The sequence below is a fragment of the Accipiter gentilis genome, chromosome 10 (assembly GCF_929443795.1).
Source record: "Accipiter gentilis chromosome 10, bAccGen1.1, whole genome shotgun sequence".
Taxonomy (NCBI): domain Eukaryota; kingdom Metazoa; phylum Chordata; class Aves; order Accipitriformes; family Accipitridae; genus Astur; species Astur gentilis.
The window spans coordinates 8,568,442-8,591,951 of record NC_064889.1 but is presented as its reverse complement, the minus strand read 5'-3'; the positions used below and the strand labels follow the sequence as shown (position 1 = coordinate 8,591,951).

General features: G+C 42.2%; 1 protein-coding gene across 15 annotated transcripts in view; it reads left to right on the top strand.

Annotated features, from left to right (window-relative positions):
- The window catches only part of TJP1 (tight junction protein 1), a 199,370-nt gene that overhangs the window by 108,518 nt on the left and 67,342 nt on the right, over positions 1 to 23,510 (top strand). Inside the window, exon 1 of one of the 15 annotated variants that reach the window (XM_049813296.1) lies at positions 15,767 to 16,135. The exons of the other annotated variants lie outside the window; for them this stretch is intronic. Coding sequence (XP_049669253.1) covers positions 16,103 to 16,135 — 33 coding nt within the window. The 5' untranslated portion in view covers positions 15,767 to 16,102. Of the gene's footprint in view, positions 1 to 15,766; positions 16,136 to 23,510 lie in introns of those variants that run through there. 15 annotated transcript variants of the gene reach the window in all.

The following is a 23,510-nucleotide window of genomic DNA, read 5'->3' as shown; positions in this document are numbered from 1 at the left end:
TGATCAAGAGCCACTACGTACAGTAGTCTGAATGTAAAGATGCTAGAACAGGCTCTTTCCTGTAGGGTAGCTGTTCATCTCACACCTGATGTTTCTGTGTAACTAAACCACAAAAATGCTAGACTGCTGTATTATCATCCCTGCATTACCTGAGTTCAAAGCATTACAAAACTATTTCTAAGCTTTGGAAACTGATGTCAAATGTTTATCAAGATAGCCTGCAATTTCTCTTTGCGTTTTGTCTGCATTTCACAGCATATTATAAGTGGCATGTCAGTAAAAAATAGATTCAGTCTTGCCAGCAACAGAAAGCAAAGAAGGAAGCGGCGGTAGTTGGCTCCCAGCAATGTTCTCTTGGGAACAAGTCTGAACTGAGGCAGCTTTAGGGCTCTTTAGTTAAATTAGAGTTTTCCTTCAGTTCTCTGCATGATAGGGTTGTTCTTTTAAGGACACTACCATTTTGCAAACATCTAAAGAAAAAATGAAATACACTCTTAGGAAACAGACGTCTTGTTGCACTGCCTAGGTTATAGTAGATACCAGTGCACAATACACAGAGAAAATACCTCTTGGTACCATACAAAAGAGCGCAGAAACATTCCATAAAACAGTAGAGGAAAACTCTCTCTGGCTGATGAGCTTTTGTCTTTAAGGCACAAAAATCTTGTGGGGTGTAACAAAGAGCCACAGATATCTTACAAGGAACAAAAGACAGTTGTGGCCGACTCCGTTAACTGGGGTTCCGAGGCAGAGCTGGAATACTGCTGTGCGTGTCAGTACTCTCTGCTGCGTGCTATTTCATAGCACTACAGGGGGCTGAGTTTTAGAGACCGTTTATGTGATTATTTCAGTTGTTTGAGTCTTCTTCCAGGAAACTCATCTTGTGTCTGTATTTTGTTGTAAGTTATCTGCCACTTTTATTACTGTACTGGATTCAGTTTGATCTGTGGATTAAGTTTACGCAGATGAAAGTAGAGCTGGGTATGTTCCAGTCCCCAAAACAACCATTTCCCACCTTCCAGCCCCTCATTTTAGCATCACCTTTTTGCTGATTCTCCTGTATTCCCTAGTCATTGTATCTCTGAGATGTGCAGCGGCTTCTTTGTAGTCATTATCATGACACCAAAATGGCTTAACAGTGATTCCTCCATGTGGCTTGTCACAACTGGAAAATGGTGCTGATTGTCCTGGATGAACTGGGTAAGAGGATGAACAGATAATCATAGAAATTATTAAGTTTGGCTTTGTGATTTATTGCCTTCCAGTAGTCCTCAGTTCTACCATCCTTGCTACTACAATCTCAAACGTGGTGTACTGAAGAGATCAAGAGATCTCTGAGCAAGAGGATGTGTGGACTTATTTGGAAAGGCTCCAATGTGGAGTGGCCACAGCAAAAGGAAGTGAGAGTGGTTTAATTATGGGATAATCATGCCACAGTGACTCACTGATCATGGGTGGATTGCTGTGCTTGCATATCTGGAATCCACCAGGAGCTTTAAGTGTGGACAGGCTTTGGCAAGAAACTGAGAAGTGTACAAGTGTTTGTGCAAACAGAGAGTCCTTTTTTCTGTAACTTACCAAAAGAGGTGTCTCCTTGGATGCCTGATCATGAGGATGGCAGTACTCTCACAGTTTTGCTCAAAGCTGTAAGCAACCTTCAGTAATGTGGATAGTCAGAAAATATGCCAGACTTACGTAGTGGCCCTTAAGGAAAATTACTCACTGGAGCCATTTATACCAGCTTATATTTGCAAGGGGGAAAAAAAAAAAGATATTTTGGTCTAGCATTACAGATCTTAATCCATAAAAGCAAAAATACTGAAATTATTTATGTTTGCATATTGAATGCTGCTTAAAGGAGATAAAATAACAACAAAAATTTGCGGAGAAATTTAAGTATAGATAAGGTGGAAGTAAAAACAACTGTGTATTAGTTGATCATTTGCTAGCTTCTCTCTTTTGGTTCCTGACTCCAGTCATTTTACTAAGTTTTGTATGTAAATTATTTTGTTTTCACATTAGCTTTTAAAGACAGGAGAAATTCTCATATAAGTGCGTGCAGAGCTGACCTGCTTTTTATAACTTTTATAGTATCTCTTTGAGAAAGGAGTAAGGAACAAAAAAAAGTAAAAGCACACTGTTTGCCAAATGGCAGTAATGTCTCCCATCAGGCAGTAGAAAGGAGGGGGAAGGTATAATAAAGCTCACTGCTATTACTTAAGAAGCTTGAAAAAGTGACCTCCTCTGGAGGTGGAAAATACTTCAGGAAGCTCGTTAAGGAGGTTGAAAAAGTTCAGAACATGAAAGTAATATTCCGTTGTAAAAACAAGCTAATACAGAGGTGAAAACCCTGAGAAATTCTAATTTTCACTAGGGAGAAGCACTAAGCATAGGATTGTGGAATAATTCGGGTTAGAAGGGACCTAACAAGGGCTCCCACCTCCTCTCAAAGCAGGGTCAGGTCTGGGGCCAGACCAGGTTGTTCAGGCCTGTAGCCAGTCTGATCTTGAAAACCTCCAAGGGTAGAGGTTACACAGCTGTAATGCTGAAGGGGAAATTGAGATGACAGAAGAAATTAAAAGATAAGAAATTAAAAATAAGTTTGCACTTTGCAATGTAATGTAGCTTTCAAAAGAGCCCCGGCTGTCTGCATCTGCAAAAACGTCATGCTGTAGAAGAAAGTGACAACAGGTGGCCTTTTCTGTTAAGAACAATCTGTCAAATTCCCATACTTTGCCAGTACATAGTAAGCTATAATAAGCTACTATGCTGAAGTAACAGGCACTTGTAAGACAGTCAGGAGAGAAAAAATGAAATTAAAATATTAACGGCTGAATGTGCACGTTGCATGAGTTTTTAAGAATGGCTACCAATATTTGGCTTAATTTTGTCTTTTTCAGTTACAATTTTACAGCAGTACTGTGTACTTATGTACCACCAGTTAATTTCTAAAGCACATAAAAAGCTGCTTCAAGTTATTTATTTGGCCATATAGCCCCCATTGATGTTTTACTGATGTACAGAGAAGTGAAGTGACCTAAGCCAAGGTCACCGAGCATGCCTGTTGCAGCTGGGTGTTAAACCCAGGTGTTTGTGCTGTTTGTGTCTCAGTGGTCCTCCTCTGTGAGGGAGAGGTGACAATACTAAGGTCGTACAAGAGAATTCTCTGTCAACAATGAGTACTTTCTTCTGAAGAGGTCCCAGAAAATGCTTGGAAAAGGAATGTTGAAAAGCAGTAGGCTTCGTGCTATGTATTTTACGCTTTTTTTTCTTCAGGTATGTAACATAGCAAAAATGAAGAGCCTAGTAAATGATCTCTAATAAAGAAACCCCAAAACTAGAGAAGAAAAATGAAAAAGACTGGCTTTGAAGCCATTTACAGAGCTGGAGGGATGTGAGGCTAGTGCAGTCCAGAATTTTAACATCTGTATCCTGCTGCTGCTAAAATATGGGTGTAGTCATAGTTGTTTGCCCTTTCGTTGCAAAGTGGAGGTTAATAAACATCCCTGACAATAGAAGCAGGTATGATTTAATCACAGCTGTTACCACAGACAGGACTCTGCCAGTTACGTTTGCATTGCATTTATATTTACAGAAACAAGTTTGTTCAGAAGAAAATTATCTGTCTGAGAATCTGTGCTTACATCAAAGTATGTCTATTAAATACTTCTTCCATATAGTAGGGAATGGAAATGGAAAGATAACATCACAAATTAAATATTTGTTTAAAATATTGAAATAAATGTTAAAAATAGAAAAAAAAAATGGTCAATTTCTGGAGCATTGTATCATTAAATATGTTTTCATAATCAGTACCGACTTCCCCAGAGAGGAGAAAGGGCAGAGGACGGTTTCCACGGTAACTGTCAGATTGCTTATGAAGGTTACTACAATATTTGTCTTGCCCATTCCATGCTTTGCTATGCAGTCAGAAACAGATTTCTGTGTTTTCAAGAGCTGTTCGGGCATAATTAGAGGCTCAAAACGAGTTGAAATCTCAGCTGGCGGCCTAGCAATTTGTTTTCATGCTGCAAGTCATTCAAGATTTATATGTGCATAACTTTTTGATGGGGTAAGGGGATATCCTCAGTCCAAGTGCACTGTTACACCTCTGTTTTTATGCAAGATACAGTGCACTCGGTGTCCGGCTGTGTGCCGTCTTCTGCCCCTTAACGTGGCAGAATCTTGAGTAGCTGCCGTGCTTCTGTCTCTCCGAGGCAAAGACAGCAATATAATTGTAATAATGTTATATAATGGTGCGTTTGTTTCACTCGTAATGCATTGCAGCAACAGGGTCGTTTCTAAAAATATTAGCAATGCAGGGAAGTCGGGCTCCTCTGGAGCCTGGAGAAGGTTTCCACGGCAGAAGCCCTGCCTGGGGCAAGAGGGCTGTGGCGGGCAGATGGAGCACGGCGAAGGGAGTGGAGCAGGTCAGAGCGGGTGCGCGGCGAAGGTGCCTCCAGAAGCAGGGCACTGACTCACGGCGTCCTCTCTGGGACCAGCTCTGCTGGGGGGGTGTTGGCGGAGCCCTTGGCCGGAGGTGAAGGCTGCCTTGTCCCCGGTCAAGGCAGAAGGTGGGCGAACACCAGAGCTGTCACCCTCTGTCTCTCAGCTGACTCCCTCCGACAGCGCAGCAGCGGGACTGCTTGTGTAAGGGCGTGCAGCCCACAGCTCACTGCCTGCACTGAATAAACAAAGAAGTTGCTCCCAAACAACTTCAGGTGCGTGACTTTTTAAAGCATCTCTGTTTCTTTAGATTCAACAAGCCTTTTAATGAAGGAGTGCTTATGTTGGCTGAATTCATTTCAGTTTCCAATAGAAGAACCGCCTCTTTAAAAACAGAGAACATGCTGGGGCTGTAGGATACTGTTTTTCATACTGTCTAAAGAATAATATGAATACTGGTAAAGCCGATTGTACCCAGGTGTACTCCTCACTGTGGCAGTTCCTTTCTCTGTCCCCGACTGCCACGCAGTAACGTATCGGTGGAGCACTGGCCATCCTCGCTGTTGAGGCATGACATGGTTTTTGGAAGGGGAGTTGGAGGAGGGTCATGTAAGCTCTGTGTTTGCCCTTTCAGGACAAGCGGGAAGACAGAAAATAATTGGTTTTAAAAACCAAGAAGTAGTTTATCTGCATATATAACACATACGTTTGGGAGACCTCAGTCAACTTATCCTTGAGACCACTGGAATTATTTTTGCAGTGGCATGAAAAAGGCTATGATGTAGATAGCCTTCAGTTACACAATCTAATCTGTTCACCTAGACACAAAATACTAATTTTTAAATTAAATGTGATACATAATGAAATTTTAATTTCAAAAGTTGTAATTCAAGTAACAACAGTCACATGCTCACCATCCAGCTCGAGTCGTGACATTAAATCACGTTTTGATAAGATCTCATTACTTGCGTTGTGGCATCATCAAGTACTAACACAATGGCATGTGTGAAGACGCATTCATCTTATTGCTCTTCTGCCTCTCACTAGCAGATTATACAAGATGGGGCTTGTGCTGCTGGAGGGAGGCATTGCCGTTCACACCCTTGTCTCTGGGCCTTTCATGACCATGCATGGGTAAAGCTGACCCTGCATATATATGAGCAAAGATTCTGCAAAGCTCAGAATTTATTTGTTGTTTTTAATATAACGAGGGCAACAACTGCTATATTATCCCATGCCTTTGCAGATATAATAAACGTTGTACATGATTTGTAATCCTTGTTGAATATGCTTATGTAGGTAGAGATTATTTTGCTGATTTTCCCAAATGATCTAAGCGTTCAGTGATTACCCCTCTAATATATTTCTGTGCCAAGAATAATGAGTGGGTTAACTGCTCATGATGCAGCTCTGGCTGGGGAACAGAGAGGAGGTTTCATGTGAGTTACGGCAACTACTCTGGTGTTCATGGGGGAAAAAGGCCTCCACCTCCCCTTCTCCCCTCTGCTGTGTAAATCTCAGTCAACCCTTGTTGCTGCCTCCAGATTACAGGGCTTTTAAAGAGAAACAATTAATTATCTTCATAATCAATTTGGCAGGTCCATTAAGGCCTATTAGTGCAGCCAGGGCTCTGACACAGTTATAGAAACGGAAAGAAGTAGGCTGGAAAGAAAAAAACTAGTCTGTACTGGAAGAAAAGTGTATAAAAAAGGTGTTTCTTCTAGTAATATGTTTTTGGATGCTTTCTGTGGTGACTTAGTGGCTAGGCTTGCTCTGTTTTTTGCATGGTCTTGGCATATATTGCTCAGAAAACAAAGAGATGCCCAGTTGTGAAAATAGAGTATGGCTACCCTGATAGAAGCATTTAGAAATAGTATGAAACCTATTTGTCCAGCAGCGAATGTCTAAAAAGCAGCAGTGCAGGTATTTGATGTTCTGAGAAATGTCAGTATGACACATAGCCAAGCAATAGTCATAGGGCTTATTTCAACCTCTGTATTTACAATCGGGTCTTTGAGAGACAAAAAAAAAGTCTGTTTTGAGGGCTGCCCCTTCTAATGAGAAGCTTTTGGAAAGTATGGGAAAATAAGTCTAAATAAAGTATCTCTGGAAGACCTTCTTCAAAACACTTGTTAGATTTATCATAAGAAGCTGTATAAATCACTTCAGTATCAAGCATCTTGTTGTCAATTATAATATGTACTCTTCTTAAGACAAGAAGTAAGAGTTATATGGCTCACGAAAGTTCTCATGCTTGGCAAAAAATTGACTTCTCCAGTTTTGAAAAGGCTTTCAGAAAGACTTGCTAGTTAGGGAGCAAGATTTATGGGGAGAAGCTGTATCTTTCATTAGACCAAAGCATAGCATTGAAAATAAAGGACAAGCTTTCAGGCAAAGGGATCGAGGGACTGAAAACAGCCACACTGACTGGGCTTCGCAGGGAAGCTTGCTTTAATGCTTCTCCTTGCTTTACCTGGTCTGAAAACAAGAACCATTTCAGTCCCTAGGCTCTTGCTTTAGCACTTTTCACAAGTATTGAAATCTCACACATTTAAAAAAAGATATGGCAGTTACAGTTTTTCAGCTTGCACACTGGATTGAACTGACAGGTGTGTAAAGAAAAAATTTAGCTAATGAAATTGATATAATGCACACTTTTCTGTGAAGCCTATGCTACCGAAAATGTAGAAATGTAGACGTGAGAAACACTCATCCAAGTGTGGTAAATACAGCGTCTGCCCTCTTAGCTTTACACTGTAAATATTTTTGCTTTGAATCTTTCTGTCCTGTCTGTATACGTTTAGCTAGATTAAAGCATCATTCTGATTAGAGCCTCTTGGCATCACTATAATGTAAGTTGTGGCATGTGGTCCTATACAACAAGGAAGGTTTCTCTTGTAATGCAGCAGAGTCAGGAAAATTTCTGACTGCGTATTTCTCAGATTTAAAGTTGGAGTTTAAGTAAAGATACATCCTTAGTCACGTACGTTTATCTTCTCAAATGCTAATGTTTTCTGAGTAAGCAAATGCACAACCAGTTGTTATCAGCAGCACTCAGCTAAGATCAGAATCGAGCCCCCCCCCCCCTCTTTCTTGGAGACAGATGTCACCTGTGAATGTTTCCGAAGAACTTCTGGTTTGGCAATCGTGAATCAGTTTACAGATCTGTTTGCAGTATAAATGCTTAGAGAGCTGCACTGAATCTAATCAACTGAGAGAAATCAGTGAAGTTTGGACTCTGTATCAGTATAAGAAGTGTGATGACTCATAAAAAAATTATCATTTAGTACTGCACGTGTTTTTGAACCTCTTGTTTACTGTGTTAAACATATCCAATATTACTCTGTAAATCTTGAACTAAAATGTATTACAGGTTGCAGTTAATGGGACCAAGTGTAAAAAGCATGCATGTTTCCTGAGGACTTCTGAGTGATTCAGTGACAACTGGCTTCACTGAGTCTCTATACAGCCAATACTATATAAATCTCCAAACTAAAAAAATGTGCATCTAAGGATTTCTTGCACATGCATGGTGGCATATCTTACAGGACTACTTGAAAAATGTATTGTGATTATCCAAGGAGTAAAGCAAGCAATCTTAGCTCAGATGAGGTATGGGTGCCTTACCTTTGTACCTCTTACCTCTGTACTTTACCTTTTGTCCACAAGTTTGGAAATCTGCAACTGAGGAGATCTACATGCTTGAAGTGTAGGTGAATGCCATGTAAGCATAGATACATAATCATGTTATCTTTACTAGTAAACCCAGCTTAAAAAGTCCCCATCTTTGGCCTCTTATTCCTGCCTCTGTGTGACGAGGATAATTTTTAACCACTATCACTTTAGTTACCCCCATACAGAGTTAGCTTGATGCAGCTATGGACGTGGTGGCACGGTGCAAGAGCAGAAACAAGTGGTCAAGTAACGTTAGAGGAATGTAGGGCTTCCATCACGTTAGTGTGTAATGCGCACAGATTTCATGTGCTGTGACATACCAAAGCCCGAAAGCTAACCTGTGACATGTTTTTTCTTTCCTGACAACAACAGTCAGGAAATAATGCAATATCCTCCCACATTAAGCACTTCCTATTCTATTATCCTCTCTTGTATATTGTGATTGTGAAACTGTTACATAAAATGAAAACTTTTAAACTTATTTTAAAAACTTGTAATGGGTTTTATTTGTGTAATTAAAAAGATTAGTATTAACTACATTGTAACAGTACAGATGAAATACGCCGCCAGGACATACTGCAAAACCGCATGTTGTCCCTGGGAGCTAAATTTTGCTATTGATTGCAGACACGGCTAGAATAGAATATGTGATATCACGGATAACCAGATGTCTCCTTAGTTGCTACAGAATAAAAGTGACTGAAAAGCACTCTTAACTTTAAGATGGGAAGTATGTGATGCTCAATAAATTTGTCTTAAGTAAGATCTGTTGGGGGTGGAGGCCGAATTATTGAAACATGGAGTTAAAACTCGTAAAATTATGTTCTGCTGTAGTATTTTATAGCAAAACAAGATTTGACACATTCATGTCTCAGGCTTAATATATTTTTGAATGATAACGGTTTTGAAAGGGAGCCCCCCCCAAAAAAACATCGCAGACCAGTGGTGACACCACTGTGCAATATGATCATCTAATAATACATAGTTCAGAAGCTGCAGGGTGTACAAATAAGATAACTTGAGTTTCTTCCTTCCACTGACACAAACAGCCATCTTTTTAAAGTGCTTTTCTTTTAGTTGTTTTTAATATCTGGAGGTAGAAACAAAAGCAAATACTAAGGTGGAAAGGGTTCATAACCCTATGGGCGTGACCATCAGGAGCTTAATCCCCTTACTTACCTCCTCTAAACCTTACTGAAGTCACTCTTACAAAGCAGGTGCTACTAGGACAGAGCTACCAACTAAGGTAAAGATTACACTGGAATTACTTGGTGTAATCTGGTCTTCCTACTTCTAAGTACACTGTTAGTCCCTTGACTTGACGGACTTGTGCATGTGAATTTTAAAAGAATAAATGGAGTCTTGTACCAGTTGTAATAATAAAGGCTAGAGGATAAAAATAAATCTTGAGATTCTAAAAGTCAGAAGCTGAGTGGTAATAAAAATGGATTACAGTTTATAAATTCCAGTATTTTAAGTTTCTACATTTTTGCAATTATGCAAGAAAGTCTTTTTTATATGAAGAGTTAAGTAGCAAATGAGCTCACGCTTTTGCAGTATTCTCTATAAACTTTGTTAGGAGTATAACGATTTTCAGTATGTGTTTTTGTCTTGAATATAATGATTTTCAGTACACAGTTTCATGTTCTATATGCATGCCCTCCTCATTAACAAAAATAAGTCACGATCATTTCCTGTGGTACTCATTGCAACTGTGATACTTACGCTTAAGAAACTGGAGAAGTGATCTCACAGTTCCAAATTATCTGGGTTGGAAAACCACACTTCTGCAACCCCCTTTCCTTCCCAGCTTGATTTGTCCTTATACATGGGGATTTCTGTTTGGGTTTCAGAGAACAGTTTTGTCACTGTGCAAGGGTTCCTGGAAAACTTCTGGTTTTGAATGCAAAGTTGTTTGCCAGCAAGGTAATTAAATCAGTCAATTTTATTAAGCTTTCCCTGGGCTGCCTTTCCAGAATACTTACAGTTTGTACGTAACGAAGACCTTTATCCTGATGTGTGTTCATTCTTCACTTTTACTTATCAAAGTCACCTGTGCAGTTAATCTTTAGTACATGTTGCTTGTTGTCTGGACAAGCATTTTTAAGAATGAACTGCTAGTCATGCTCTCTGAAAGCAAAATAATAAAAACAAGAATTCTAGATCAGTGGAGCATGTGTGGTGCTTGTCTGTGGTGTAACTGTTTATCAGACTGGAACCACACTAGCAGTGAATGTACACCTGCTTAAGTTCCACAGCTGTCTGATTATTTTTACTGTCCCCTCTCTACCAAATAAACCTGGAGAAAGTAGAACAATTCAGAATATCTGACATTTTGACATCCAGTGGCTACTTATAGTGAAGCATTTAATAAAATCAGCCTTGATCAGCTGCAGTGCATTTAAATACACAGTCCCATCCACAAAACATCTGTCTGAGATGGGAAGTAGAATAGTTTTACATAACATTTCTGTAATAAATTAGCTCTGCTGTTGTGAACCAAGATTAAAACTCATGGATAACATTTTCTTCAATGGTGGTCTCAGATTTTGTCACTACACAGAATTATACAGATAACAGTGATTCTCTAAGACCTGGTCCAAACCAAGGAGACAAGAGTTGTATTTTTTATAAGGCTATCCCAAAATAATAACGAAAGAGGCTACTCCTCAGCTCTACTGTGATAAATTCTTTAAGTATGTTAAGGCTGCAAATAATCTTGCTTTGCCACTGCAACCTACTTTTAATTCTGTTTGTACACTTGCCATTTGCTTAAAAATTGAAGTGATATTCTGACTGAACAGAAAAACTTTGCACTGTGTTAAACCTAATACTTTTTTCTTCAAGGTGTTAAACGAGAAATAACAATGAGTTTAGAACAGCAGGAGTTTAAGACAGGCTGACTGGCAAAACAGGTTAGGTTTATTCCCATTCAGGGCATATTCAGCCTCTGGTGCCTACTTGAGGTGTATGGTTTAATCTATTAATAAGAGATAAAGTACAGATGTTTGGGATTTTGTCTTTGTCTAACAGTTCCAATATGTAAGAGGCAATCAGTTCCTGGAAGACTCTGTTCACTGAACATTGAGCAGTTATCTGCAGTGTTTTTAGAAGAGGCACCTACAGTGGTACACAGCCTTTGAAGGAGGAAGTAGGTACGGGAAGCAAGCTTTAACTGCATGGAAGTGGGAGGAAGATAAGTATCATTACTAGATATCATTACTACATTAATTTTTTCCCTAGGGACTTGATTCAGCAAGACACTGAAATTCTGTGTAATTTTAAGGACATGAATTTCCCACAGCTTTCTTTAAACCACTTTCTTATTTCTTGAGGTGGAAACAGAGATGTTCTTCTCTTGTGGTTTACATGGTGAGTTCTGATTTTCTCTTCCCCTATTTTCTTCATTACTGAAATGCTGAAATCAGGTTGGCAATTACAAATACAGAACATACAATATTGACTAAACTGCTTGACATCGTTGATAATATATAGGCACATTTACAGCTAACTATCCCAGGACTACCTCATAGGGCAGCAAAACCATCTGATATTTCTGAAAGATCTTACATGAATTGTTCTCTTTCTGAGCCACACGCACCACAAAACCCACAGGAAGTTGTCTCTGTAGTGGCTGTGGTTCTGCAGTTTCCTTCTTCCCCATCTTTAAGTGGTCAAAACATTTCTCAAAAAGTTAAGTCAACACAAAGTAGAGAATAGACTTCCTGTACTTGCAGCGTAATAGGTACACGTGCCTTCAGTTAGAAAGAAGGATTCACACATCTGATTGTCCTTCTGTGTCCTTTGAATCAGTTTAGGGTTATTGTTTGAACTATACTGATTAAATAGCAGTTTTATCCTTAGGTTTCCTACCAAGAAAATAGAATAATAATTCTTTTAGACATCTCTCAGTAGCAGTTATTTACAGGAGGAGTAAAGCACTTGCTTTTCTTCAGCTGTTGACTTTGAAGACAATTTGCTCTCTTAACATGAGGAAGCCATCCTGTTTTCAGGACCTAAAAGGGCAGTATGAGGAATATGATTTAAAATTCTGATCCTTCAGCTAACAGATGGGACTTGGTATATATCTGTATCTGACTGAATGTACTATATATATAGGGCATATATATGCATAAACACTGACATGTATATATCTCTCACGATATATCAATATGTGTATGTATATACATTGACATTTGCTGTTTCCTTGAAGCCTTTTTGAAGGGAATACATGAATACACTGGAATCCCAACAGTCTTAAAAAAAATATAACTTACTCATTTCAGAAATTAATTTTTTAAAACTTTATTAAGAATAATAAAAAGAAAAGTATCATTCAAGGTTTCTTTCACTTAATATAATTATTTTCAGTTGATTCGGCCAACATTTGACCAACATTTGATTTGGCATTTTCAGTACTGTTGATGGTAGCTTTGCTTGTGAGCAATTTATTAATGAAGAGATGAAGAAGTTCTCCTGAAGGAAGAATTTGAAAGAATAGGAACAGGATCCTGCTATTGCCTTGTTTAAAACCAAGCAAAACCATTCATTAAAATAATTTGTATCTACCAACAAATATGTGCATTTTACCAGTGCTAATAGAATAAGATGGCATTTCTAGCTCTTCTAATTCATATCAAGAGTAGACATGGAGTTTTAAACAACTGTTGGAAGGAAGGAGAAGGGAGGTGGGGAAGGAGGGAAGGAAAGGAAGGAAAGAAAGAAAGAAACAAACTAGTCCCATTAGTCTCTGTGGGCTAAAAGAGTTACGTACGTCCTCTCCCAGACTGGCAAGAGATCATCTGTGATCATTTTATATCCACTGCCAGATGTTTCAAACCCCTAGATAGAAGTCCTTCCTTGTTAAATAGTCTCCTCCCTTGTCAAATTCAGCGTATGGATTGATGGCATTTTCTCATCCAGTGTAAGATGATACAAAAATGGCACCTCCATCTTTGCTGGAACTTTCTTTGCTTAGTGTTTTTCTTTCTTGAACCTTTTTATTTGTTCCCCATCTTTCTCCCAATAACCCGAATAACTACTTTTCTTTCCCATAGTCCTTCTCCCTTATTTTGGGGCTCCATCTCCACCTCTCTGTGTTTGCATCCCTGCCATCCTCTTTCATTCTCCTGCTGTATGCTTCATCTTGGTCTGTGGTCTTTCCTCTTTGTTCCCAGGTTATCCTCCCCCCCCCAAGCCCGCAGGCATTGCCTACCCTTCCCAGAACTATTCTTATACAAGGGGGGGCCAGATGAAAGGGAGGGATTATTTTACCCTACTCTTTATCAGGTCAGCCTCCCCAGAGTTTCTTCTTGTGCGTCTCCACACCTTGAAATCTTCCCCCTCCTTCCTGTTGTGATCTCAGCCTTTTCCTTCCTGCCTCCTCTGGTGAATACCAGTAGACTCTGGCAATGAAGCACGCGGGCATAAAAAAAAGTCACATTCCGCCTTCTGCATGTGTAGATAGATTAGAAAAATATATCTAAGGCTTAGTTACGTCTAGCAATTAACAAATAAAAAAATCTGCAGAAACGTTTTCATGGCAGCGGCCGGCAGAGGAGCTTTGGCAGAAGGCCGTACCGCAACGTAGGAGAACTCCCGTGGGGATGAGCCCCTCCCAAACTCAGCACAGCCGCTGCGCCTCTGCGGGAAAAGGGGAGCCAAGCCACGGTATTCGGGTACTCCGGGAGCAGTCAGGTGCCAGAAAGTCGGGGATGGTGCTGACTAAAGCTTGAGGTTACTGGAGCTTTGGGGCTGCGCTAGCGCGTACTAGGAAGAGGGCTGGCACTGTTTGCTCTGAGGGAGAAGGTCCCGGTGGGCTTACTCTGCCCCGCAGTGCCGCGTTCTCTGCGCCATGGTGGAGGAGTTGGCTCTTCCCCCCCCCGATTTCGGACTGCTGCCTTGGGAATTTGCTTCAGCTATTTCCTGGAACATGAATTTGTTTATTTTCAAAGGAGAACAAATGTAAAACTCATACGGGAGCTTTGGGTAGGGCGTTCCTTTGTGGAGGACTGATTTGGATCGTTGAATTATTGTCTCTTTTTGAGAATTTAAGTACTTCTGAAGATTGCGTGGAGCACGAAAGCAGCTGGTAGCACGTAAAAAGCACAACTGCAGAAAGTTATGGCCCCAGTACCATGCCTTTTACTGTCATCTACGCCTTGTGAAATGTTTGCAAAGCGAGTGCTAAATACTCCAATGTTGGTCTGGAATTTTTTCTCACCTCCTGTCCTTTCACTGGAAGCTGATGTATCTGATTAGTTATGGAACTTTTGCTCAAGTCTAGTATCTAAAGAGTAAAGTAATCAACATAATAAAACTATGGACCCTAAGCAATGTGGCTAATACCCAGAGCGTGCCCTCTTTTCACTGAAGCACTTCAGTGGGCGAGTCTTTTGGAAGTGGTTTGATTAACTTAGGACTTGGCCCTGCAAAACTTGGGAGCACGTGCTCAGCTTTCTGTGGCGTGAGCCGTCCCGTCGTGGTGAAGCCAGAGCGTGCTCGAGTCACAGCTCCAGCTCCATTTTCAGAGCGAGCCTCATCCTGCGTGGGTTTAGGCACCCACCTCCCAAAAGTAAGATAACATCTTTAAAAAGCCTTTTTCCAAATGGAAGGAGGGAAAAGGAAAGCCTTTTTCCAAATGGAAGGAGGGAAAAGGTTTGCGGCGTTTCTCTTCGTGCCGAAATAAACACTTACTTCGTAGAAGCCACTAAAAGCCCTTCGCCTAAAATACTTGAAAAGAGTTTATTTTTTAAAGCCACGGGCATCAGTTCATGGCGCTATAGGAAATGCTAAGGCTATGTAGTCACCACCTTAAACCAAATCAAATCTCCGGAGTTGTTTTCTCTTTGTGTCTTTATTGCTTTTATCTCAAGAACAAAATGTACAATTAGGAACTTGAAAACTAATGTCCCGCCGCTTCAAACAATAGACAAACACGAAAGCAGGTTCGAGCCCTCACTGATTGACATCCCAGTTCTGCCGTCCGTTACGGGGGTGCGAGAGAGAATTCGTTCGTTCGTTCGTCCGCCCGCCGCGTCGGCAAGGCCCAGCGCAGAGGAGAGCGGGAAGATAAGCCCTGCTCAGCCGTTCCCGGCGGAGCCGCCCCGGCGCCTGCAGAGGGACGGACGAGGGCACCGGCCGCCTCCCATCAGCGGGTGCCCCTCCAACAGCTGCCGGACTGTTGGCGGGCGCGGCGCCGCTCCGCTCCGCTCCCCGCGTTTCAAACCGGCTCCCGCGCTCCCATAGGCTGCGGTGGGCCGGCTGCCGCTCGGCCCCCGCCGCCGGTGCCCGCCGCCCCGACCATCGCGCGGGGGAGCCCGGCGGCGGGCGAGGCCCGCGGACGCCCCCGCGCCGTGCGGCGAGGGCGGCGGCCGCTCCGCCGCAGCCGCTCCGCCGCAGTTCGGGGGGCCCGGGACCGGCGGCGCTGGGGGAGGTTGGGGGGGTGGGGGGTGGCGGCGGGGCGGGGCTTCCCTCCACCCCCCTTCTCCTGCGGGCGGGATGGGCCGTGCCGGCAGTCAGACATGTCAGTGGCTGCGCGGGGGGAAAGGCACGCGGCGGCCGGGCGAAGGGGAGGCGCGCGGCGCGGCCGCTGAGGGGACGGGCGGGCAGGGGGGGCCGCTCCCGCCTTCCGCGCCCCGGCGGCGGCACCGCGGGCGGGCTCGGCGGGTCCCGGCCGGTCCCGGTCCCCGGCGCCGGGGTGCCAGGCGCCGCTGGCCGCCGGAGGGAGACCGGACTTTTACCAAACTTGAGCCTCCGCTCCCCTTCCTCTTTCTTTCTTCCTTCCTCCCTCCTCCCCCCGTCCCCGCCCCTTCCCCGCCGCCCTCCTCTTCCTCCTCCCCCCCGCGCCCTGGGATGTTTATTCGGGCAGCTGCGTGAGGCGTGGGCGGCGGCGGTGGCGGCGGGGAGTTTCTCTCCCCCGGCCTGAGTAGTTGCAGGCGCGTACGCGCTCGCCCGACTCCGGGGGAGAGAAGGAAACAAAATGTCTGCCAGGGCCGCGGCGGCTTCCACTAAGGTAAGGCTCGGCCCCGGGGCGGCGGCGCTGCTCCCTCCCCGCTCTAATCCCCGCCGTCCCTTCGGCGCGGTTTCGGCGGCGGCGCCGTCTCGCAGCCGCTTGCCGCGCCGGCGAGCCTGCGTCCCGGTGCCCGCGGCTTCCCTCGCCCGCCCCGGGCGCGCAGGCAGCGCGGGGGCCGCTCGGCCTGAGGGGGGGTGGGCGAGGCGGGCCGGGCCGGGGCCTCCCAGCCGCCTTCCCTGAGTGCCCGGCGGGCCTCCCGCCGGCCGGCCGCGCCGAGCGAGCGAGCGCGCAGGTGGTCCGCAGCCCACCCCGCCGGTCCCCTCCGCCCCGGCCCGGGGTCGCTGCGGCGCTCCCCGCCCGCCCGCCTACCTGTTGGACGTGCGGCGGCACCACCCGGCTGGCGGGCGGGGAGCGCCGCGGGCGCCGGGCCCCGGCGGCGGGACGGGTCCGGGTCCGCCTCCTCCTCCGCGCCGACCCCGGGCGCGCTCCCACGAGCCGAGCCGGGCCGGGCCCTGCCCGGCCCCCCGGGAGAAGCCCCCGGTGGGCGGCCGGAGCTTGCTCTCGCCGGCTGCGGGGCAGAGGCGGGTTGGGCGGGCGCTGCCTGCGCGCTGGGGCAGGCCGTGCCCTTTTGTTCCAGGCTGAGGAGTCGGCTAGCAATTGGGAAAGGTTTAACCGGGAGGGTCCAGTACTGCAGGATTTTTCTGTAGCCGCTGAATCAGTCGGGGATGATTGTTGCTGACATACGGTAAACAGATTTGGGGCGGCAGTAATCCCTCAGAAACTTGTGCCGGTTCTCCACCTGATCCGTAGGTGTTTATGGTGCAGGTGCACGTTGTGGGGTGTGTACTCTGACCTCCCCTAGGACTGCCGCGGCGGTGAGTAATGCTGAACGTCCCCCAGGGAAAGAGGTGGAGTTAGGAACGCTCAACAGGTTATTTTTCCTTCGTGTAAAATTAAAGGCTTGCTTTGAAACTAGTTCGAATTTAAATTTCCAACTAATTTTTAGCTGTGACTCCTGAGTAGGCAGCTGCCTTGGCATCAGCGTGGCAAGTTCCCATCGTGTGTTAGCTGGTGTTGCCGTAGCACGGCTTAGTGGTGTTTGCTCGCGGAGTGAAACTATGTGGTTTCGGTCTGATGTCACTTACTGGTATGCACTTACTCACTCAGAAGTGATATTCTGCAGGCTGAAGCAAAATACACACCTTATCGCAGTACTTGAAATACTGAGTTACTGGTAAACTTACTAGTTGTAAGGTGTTGTTAGCTGTGGTCATTTTATCAACTCCGAAGTCTTAATTTTACTTTCAGGGTATATTCGAGGCAACTTGAGTTTCCAGAGTGCTATTTAAAAAACTTAAATGCCATTGTCCATCTACTGAGTTGCATGCCCCTTTCTAAGTATGCTTTCAGAGATCTTTTATTACATTTTAACTTGTATGTGCACATGTTTCAACAATAAATGCATATGATTGTAGAAGTAATTTATTTTGGGTGATATTTCAAACTGATGGTATTGCCTAGCTACAGAGACAGATAAAGCGTAGGTTTTTCCCACCCTGTTCAGACGCATTTGTATTAACAACAAACGGGTCCTGAAGGATAAATGTTGTCTTTGCTCCCGAAAAGAATAGTGTTGTGTTAGAATCCTGCCACATGAGGAATTGTGAGAAACTGCATCAGCTTAAATTTTGCAGATTTTCTCTTGTGTAAAATCAGGGTGCAAGGTTCCCACTTCCATTTCAAAATACTCTCCTAAAATACAGCTATTTTGTGAGGCTGTGGAAAAATACTGCTTTCCGCAAGTGCAGGCACTGTCTTAAAAAGGAATTTTATTTTTTTAAATACTGAAGCATTATCTATTTTGACTGTAGACTGGGGTACAGACTGGTGTAAAATTGGAAGTTGTATGTTACCATAGGAGTTATTGGAAACTTCTTCCAGATCGTGGTCATATTAAATTGGCCCTTTGAGCATGTATACAATATCACCCAAATTAATTATACTGAAAGGTATGTTAAATTAAGAATGTTGCAAAATATAGCCTCCCTCGGGATTAACTCTTCACTGGTACACTTTCAGAGTTTATAGAAATCAAGTATTTGAAATAGCGTATCTCTTTCTCAGGAAAAAAAAAAAAAATTACTAAGTCCTGTAACTTTTTTAGTGTAAATTCTTACAGTCTGTAGTAGTCTTTTATCAAAGTTATTTCTTACCTTTTTGATCTTGATCACAGAATTGTCTTTAGAATCTTATGCAAACAGTTCATACGAATTTCCTTGTCAAAACAGAAATGCTTTCAGTAGATGGGTAGCGTTGCTTCTACTTCAGTTATTAGTTCCTAGGCTACTGTGCATATATAGTTATAATAGTTGTAGGTGAGGGGATTATAAATATTTTAGAAATACTAGAATACTGGAGGACTTCTGTGTTCAAGTTTCAGATCTTGTTTCCTTCATCACCCCGTTGGACATGGTATCTGGTTTCTCATTTTTGCGGTTGTAATACATTCAAAAAACCTCTGTGAATGGTTTTCTCTTAATTGTTACTTAATGTACCTTTTAGCCTTGTGGGCCTTGTGTCCGTGACCACATTTATCTTGGCACACTTGACCACAAGAGAACAAAAAAAATTTTTTTGATTAGCTGAATAGTTCCTATTTGTACATGTGGGAATCTTGGCTGGTGTGATTGATTGTGTTATGCCCTATTATCAACATTCTTTATGCTACCTTCCACTGCCCTTGAGTTTCGGTTTCTTAACTTTATTCCTGCTATACTGTAAAAGAATGTGTTTTTATTAAGGTTTTTAAATGCTTGCTGTAGCTGTTGGTAGTATGCAGTAGGAAACAGCGAGGGAAATGAAATGTTGCTTGTGGTCTAATGTAGTGGTGGCTGTGATTACAAAATGTAAGGGGCCTAATCTCTTCTGATGTCTTTTTGAACAATACTAATCGATGCTGTGAGAATGAGCGTGTCAGGGTATTGGTAATGAGCTGTAAAGCTTTCCACCTTTAAGCTGAGAGTTCAAATACAGTCCACATTGTTTTTTTAAAAAAAAATAAATAAATGCTTTTAAGTGGTAAATGTGGGGACAGGACTTCCTGAATCCTACAGCCTTTTTGAATGCCGAACCTGAGTTCTTGAGATTTTGTTCTAGTTTTAAATACGTGCACAAAGAATATTTCCCAGTCTTTCACCTCAGTCCTGTAATTAACTGGATTTTGGTTGTTCTAACTGTCTTCCTGGCTCCAGGCACGTATTGTATTATCTACCACTTCAATCAGAAGTTGAGAACTTGATCATATTAACAGTTCAAGACTTGCTGATTGCAAGGGCTCTTTGGTTTCCTCTGCTAGAGGGATTGACCTATAGTTTTCATAAATGTGGGTTAGCATTCTACCCCAAATCCTACTTCGAGACATCAATGTATTTGTTTCCTGTAGAGGGTATATGCGCAAGCTTTTACAGTGTTTTTTTAATGTGCCATAATCTATGAGAGCACAAAGTTTGGAACGGTATTGTGGTTTTCCGATTTAAGTCTATATGAATGTTGTAATGTTAGATCTATTCTCAGGTTGCTGGTGAGATTCTTCAACTATAACAACAAAGAATAAATAAGTACATAGAAAATGCATATGGGGAAATAACACCGAGTGTGGAAATCAGCTGAAGATTTGGTTTAACATCAGAACCTACCTTCTACTTGGGAAAAAAAGGTCCTGTAAAATGACTGCGTTTAATTTTGATAGTGTCCCATAAGTTTTATTTGGACCCTAGGAAATATTTATTTTAATGTTTTGTTTTCAAAAAAGAAATATCTATGTAACTTATATTTTGGATTTGAATTTTCTTAAATTCTTTGACTGTTCCAGTTACGACTATAGGCAACTTCAGCTACCAAATGATAGTTCAGGTGTATTTTTCAGTGTGAATTTTATTGTAATGTGAGAATAGCCATGAGCTCCACACTCTGTAGATCATTATGAAGTGTATTCTGGTGTTTTCTTCTCATTGAACATGCAGCACAAAGATTACTGTAATGTAAACAGAACTTGAAATCTGATGGTGCCTGGGAGCTGGTTCCACCTTTATAGAGTGGAAAATCAGTAAGACCTTATCAGTGACCAGCTAGCTAATCTTTGTTTCAAGGAAACCGTCTAGAAATGGGTTATTGGATGTCATAAGTATTTTAACGTACATGTTGTACTACTACTTAAAAGCTATGAGAATACATATTGGGCTTCTGCCTAAACAAAAAAAGGATCAAAACATGGTATTTTGAATTGGTGCTTGAAGTGAAGAGTACAGTGTACTATCATGATCAAAACTTTACAGTATAAGGACTCATGAAAATACTTGATTAAAAAGTCCTCAGCATAAGATACTGAGTTGAAAACAGACCTGTACCTAGTGAACTATTCAAGCTGTGAATTGTGCTAAATACTTCGGTTTAGTTACTTGAAATGCTATGCGGAAGAGTTGTCTGTGGCAGGTCAAAGCACTCATCCAAAAACTTTGTATCAAAATCAGTGAAGTTCTGACCAAGGACCAAACTGTTCACCCATTTTGTTGCAGGTCATGCCAACAAGATTGCAGTATGAAATAGGATCCTTTCTTCTGTTTTGTTCTCCTATCCTCTATAACTAGAGGAAAGGTGATGTTTTGTATATATATATCGAAATCAGATCACAGTTGCAGCATGGGGGGAGTAAAGCTGTATTTGTGTCTGTGTCAAAATTAATAGTGCCAATGTTTGCTTTATTAACACTGTGCCAAATTCTAAGTGTCTGCTTGAGGTAAGGGATAGTGTTTGAAGCAAATGCTTATTGTTAAGTTTATAGGATGTCTGAAGTTGCATAGTCTGTACAGCAAACTACCCTCTGGTTAAGGAAGACATTGGTCATTTTTATCCCCCCAATTTTTCATGGTTATCATAGTATAAATGCAACAAAAATTAATATGAAACTATGCTCAGTGTTTTCTCAGGCAAATACATTGCTAATGACTTCTTCACTGAATGTACTGATTAAGCAAACAGCCGTAGGGAAGTCTTAAAATGAATTCCATGATTCTGTGCAGTGTATTTATGCTGACTCCAAAAAGTCCTGAAATGAAAACATTGTCTTGTCTTACAATTATGCTATTTTAGGGACAGATTAAAGATATGCTCTAACCTCATAAATAGTAGGGTTGCCCTTGTTTTGAGGGGCTGTGATGTGCTTCAGTGAAGGATCCGAGAAGATGGAGCAACACGTTCATCTGAATGCTGTAAGGTCCAGCGTGGGTCCCTTGGACCCTGCAGAGTAACAAGCGCAGCTAAGGCCACAGGTCCAGGGACAATGGTATCTGCTTGGTTATCCATGGGATTTTCCTGCTGTGGTATATCCTTAGATAATTCCTTAAGCCACAAGCCCTGTGGACTGTTTGAGCTATGTAGATGGGCCACTGCAGGGTTGGAGAACTGCCCTAGTGTGTGCAGGACTGGACACTTTGCTCACATTTGCTGTTCCTAACTCTGTAGAATCTTCAGTAGCTCTTTAGAGTTGTTTCCTGCCTTTGCACATCAGGATTTATTTAGACACTTGGAAAAATCAAATATATTGTAGGTGCTCAAAATTTAAATATTGGCTTTATGTTAAAATAGTATTTATTTTCTCAAGGGTATTTGGTAATCTCTAATAGGATTCTTGTTTCCTAATCCATTATAAACAGATGTTCTACCCTTTTGTGGTGGGGGAGGGCAGCCTAAATTCAGTAAGACGATAGCAGTAGGGAGTGTTGAGTTGGAGAAGTTCATGTTCTTGTGAGATGTGGGAAAGCGGACTATGACCCTTTTCAGCCTGCATAACTCATCATAAGGTGTTTTGTTAGTTTTTCATAGCAGAGGAAGCAATAACAGAACTTGGTACTGCTTTGATACTGTTTTAGTCTCCCCACCCCCACATATGCAAAGTACTGATATGCTAAAAATAGAAATTGAGCAAAAGTAGGCAGTTTCTTTGATTTGTAGTTCCAAGCCTTTTCCCAGTAAGTACTGCACTGAAGAGCTGTCTGCTGTCTTCCTCACTACTGCTTTTTACATTTGAGTTCTTTCTTAGAAACTTAATTACAAAATATTCCCCCCCCACCCCTCCTAAACCAGTCAGTAATTAGTTTTCAACTCATGATCCTTTGGGATTGTATAGGCTGTTTCTTACCCAGTTTGAATGGGGTCCAGTAACAATGTCTGCCCCTCTACCCCATTGGGTCAGCAATCATTTTGACAGATAGCCCCCATTTATGTGTCCAGCTTTAAATTTTTCTTGTAAATATTAAATGGCCCTGTTTAAGCTATTTACACTCTAGGCTGGTGACTGTTTCTTATGATGTGTCCAGATGGGACATAGAATAAGCAAGATGCATAGAGAAAAGAGATGGTGTCTTTTAGATGTGTTAATACATTTCAGAGCATATGGTCAAGCTTTTGGACCTAGTTCTTTAAGAAGAGTTGGTGTGGCTGGAAGAACAACCATTGCCCTTTCCTACAAATCTTGTTGATTGTCTGTCTTTAGACCACAACTGCTACAACAGTGTCGCTATTGCTACAGCATTAATGACTTGGTTTTATATTAATTATGAAGTTGGATAATACAAAAATTATGAACAAGTAACTTGTGGCTGAAGAGACACTGCTCAATTTTTTTAAATAGAGTTAATTAAAAGGAAATAATAACATTAAATTATAACTAGAAGCAGTAGCGTAATGAAACAGGACAGATTGTGAAATTTGAACAATGATGTCAGTTTTTGTGTTACTTAAATTATGAGCAGTGGTGACATTGCGAAAGGACTGACCTGGCATGCATTGCTATAAAATGATTTAAAAAAATCCCCAAATTTACAAGTCTTAATAAATAATAATAAAAAAAAAAAGGCAAGAGGGAAGTATTTACATAGTTGCTTTCAGCTTCATTGAAAATATAATGGGCTTAAATTATGCCATCTCAAGATTTGTTGTTTCTAGTAGAAAGTAACAATTGGAATTACTGTAACTGTAAAAGTCTAGGAAAAGTAACTTTAAAAGGTGCTACTTGACAATGTGGTATCATAATTAGTCAGTTGTAACTAATACAGGATCGGGATAGTACCTGGGGCTAAACATGCCAAGTATTGTTTATCTGAGCAAATTCCAAGACTCATAATAAATCTGTAATTCATGTTCATTTTAGATGACTGGCTTCCCCACAATTAAATCTGGGTGAAGGCCAGATCATGTTAACTGTCTCAGCACAGGATGCTTGTTTAAATATCTCACGTGACCCAGCATTGTTCCCACATGTTATTTGGAAAAATACTCCTTTGCCCATAAATGCCTCCACGTGAAGTAGTTTTCCAGC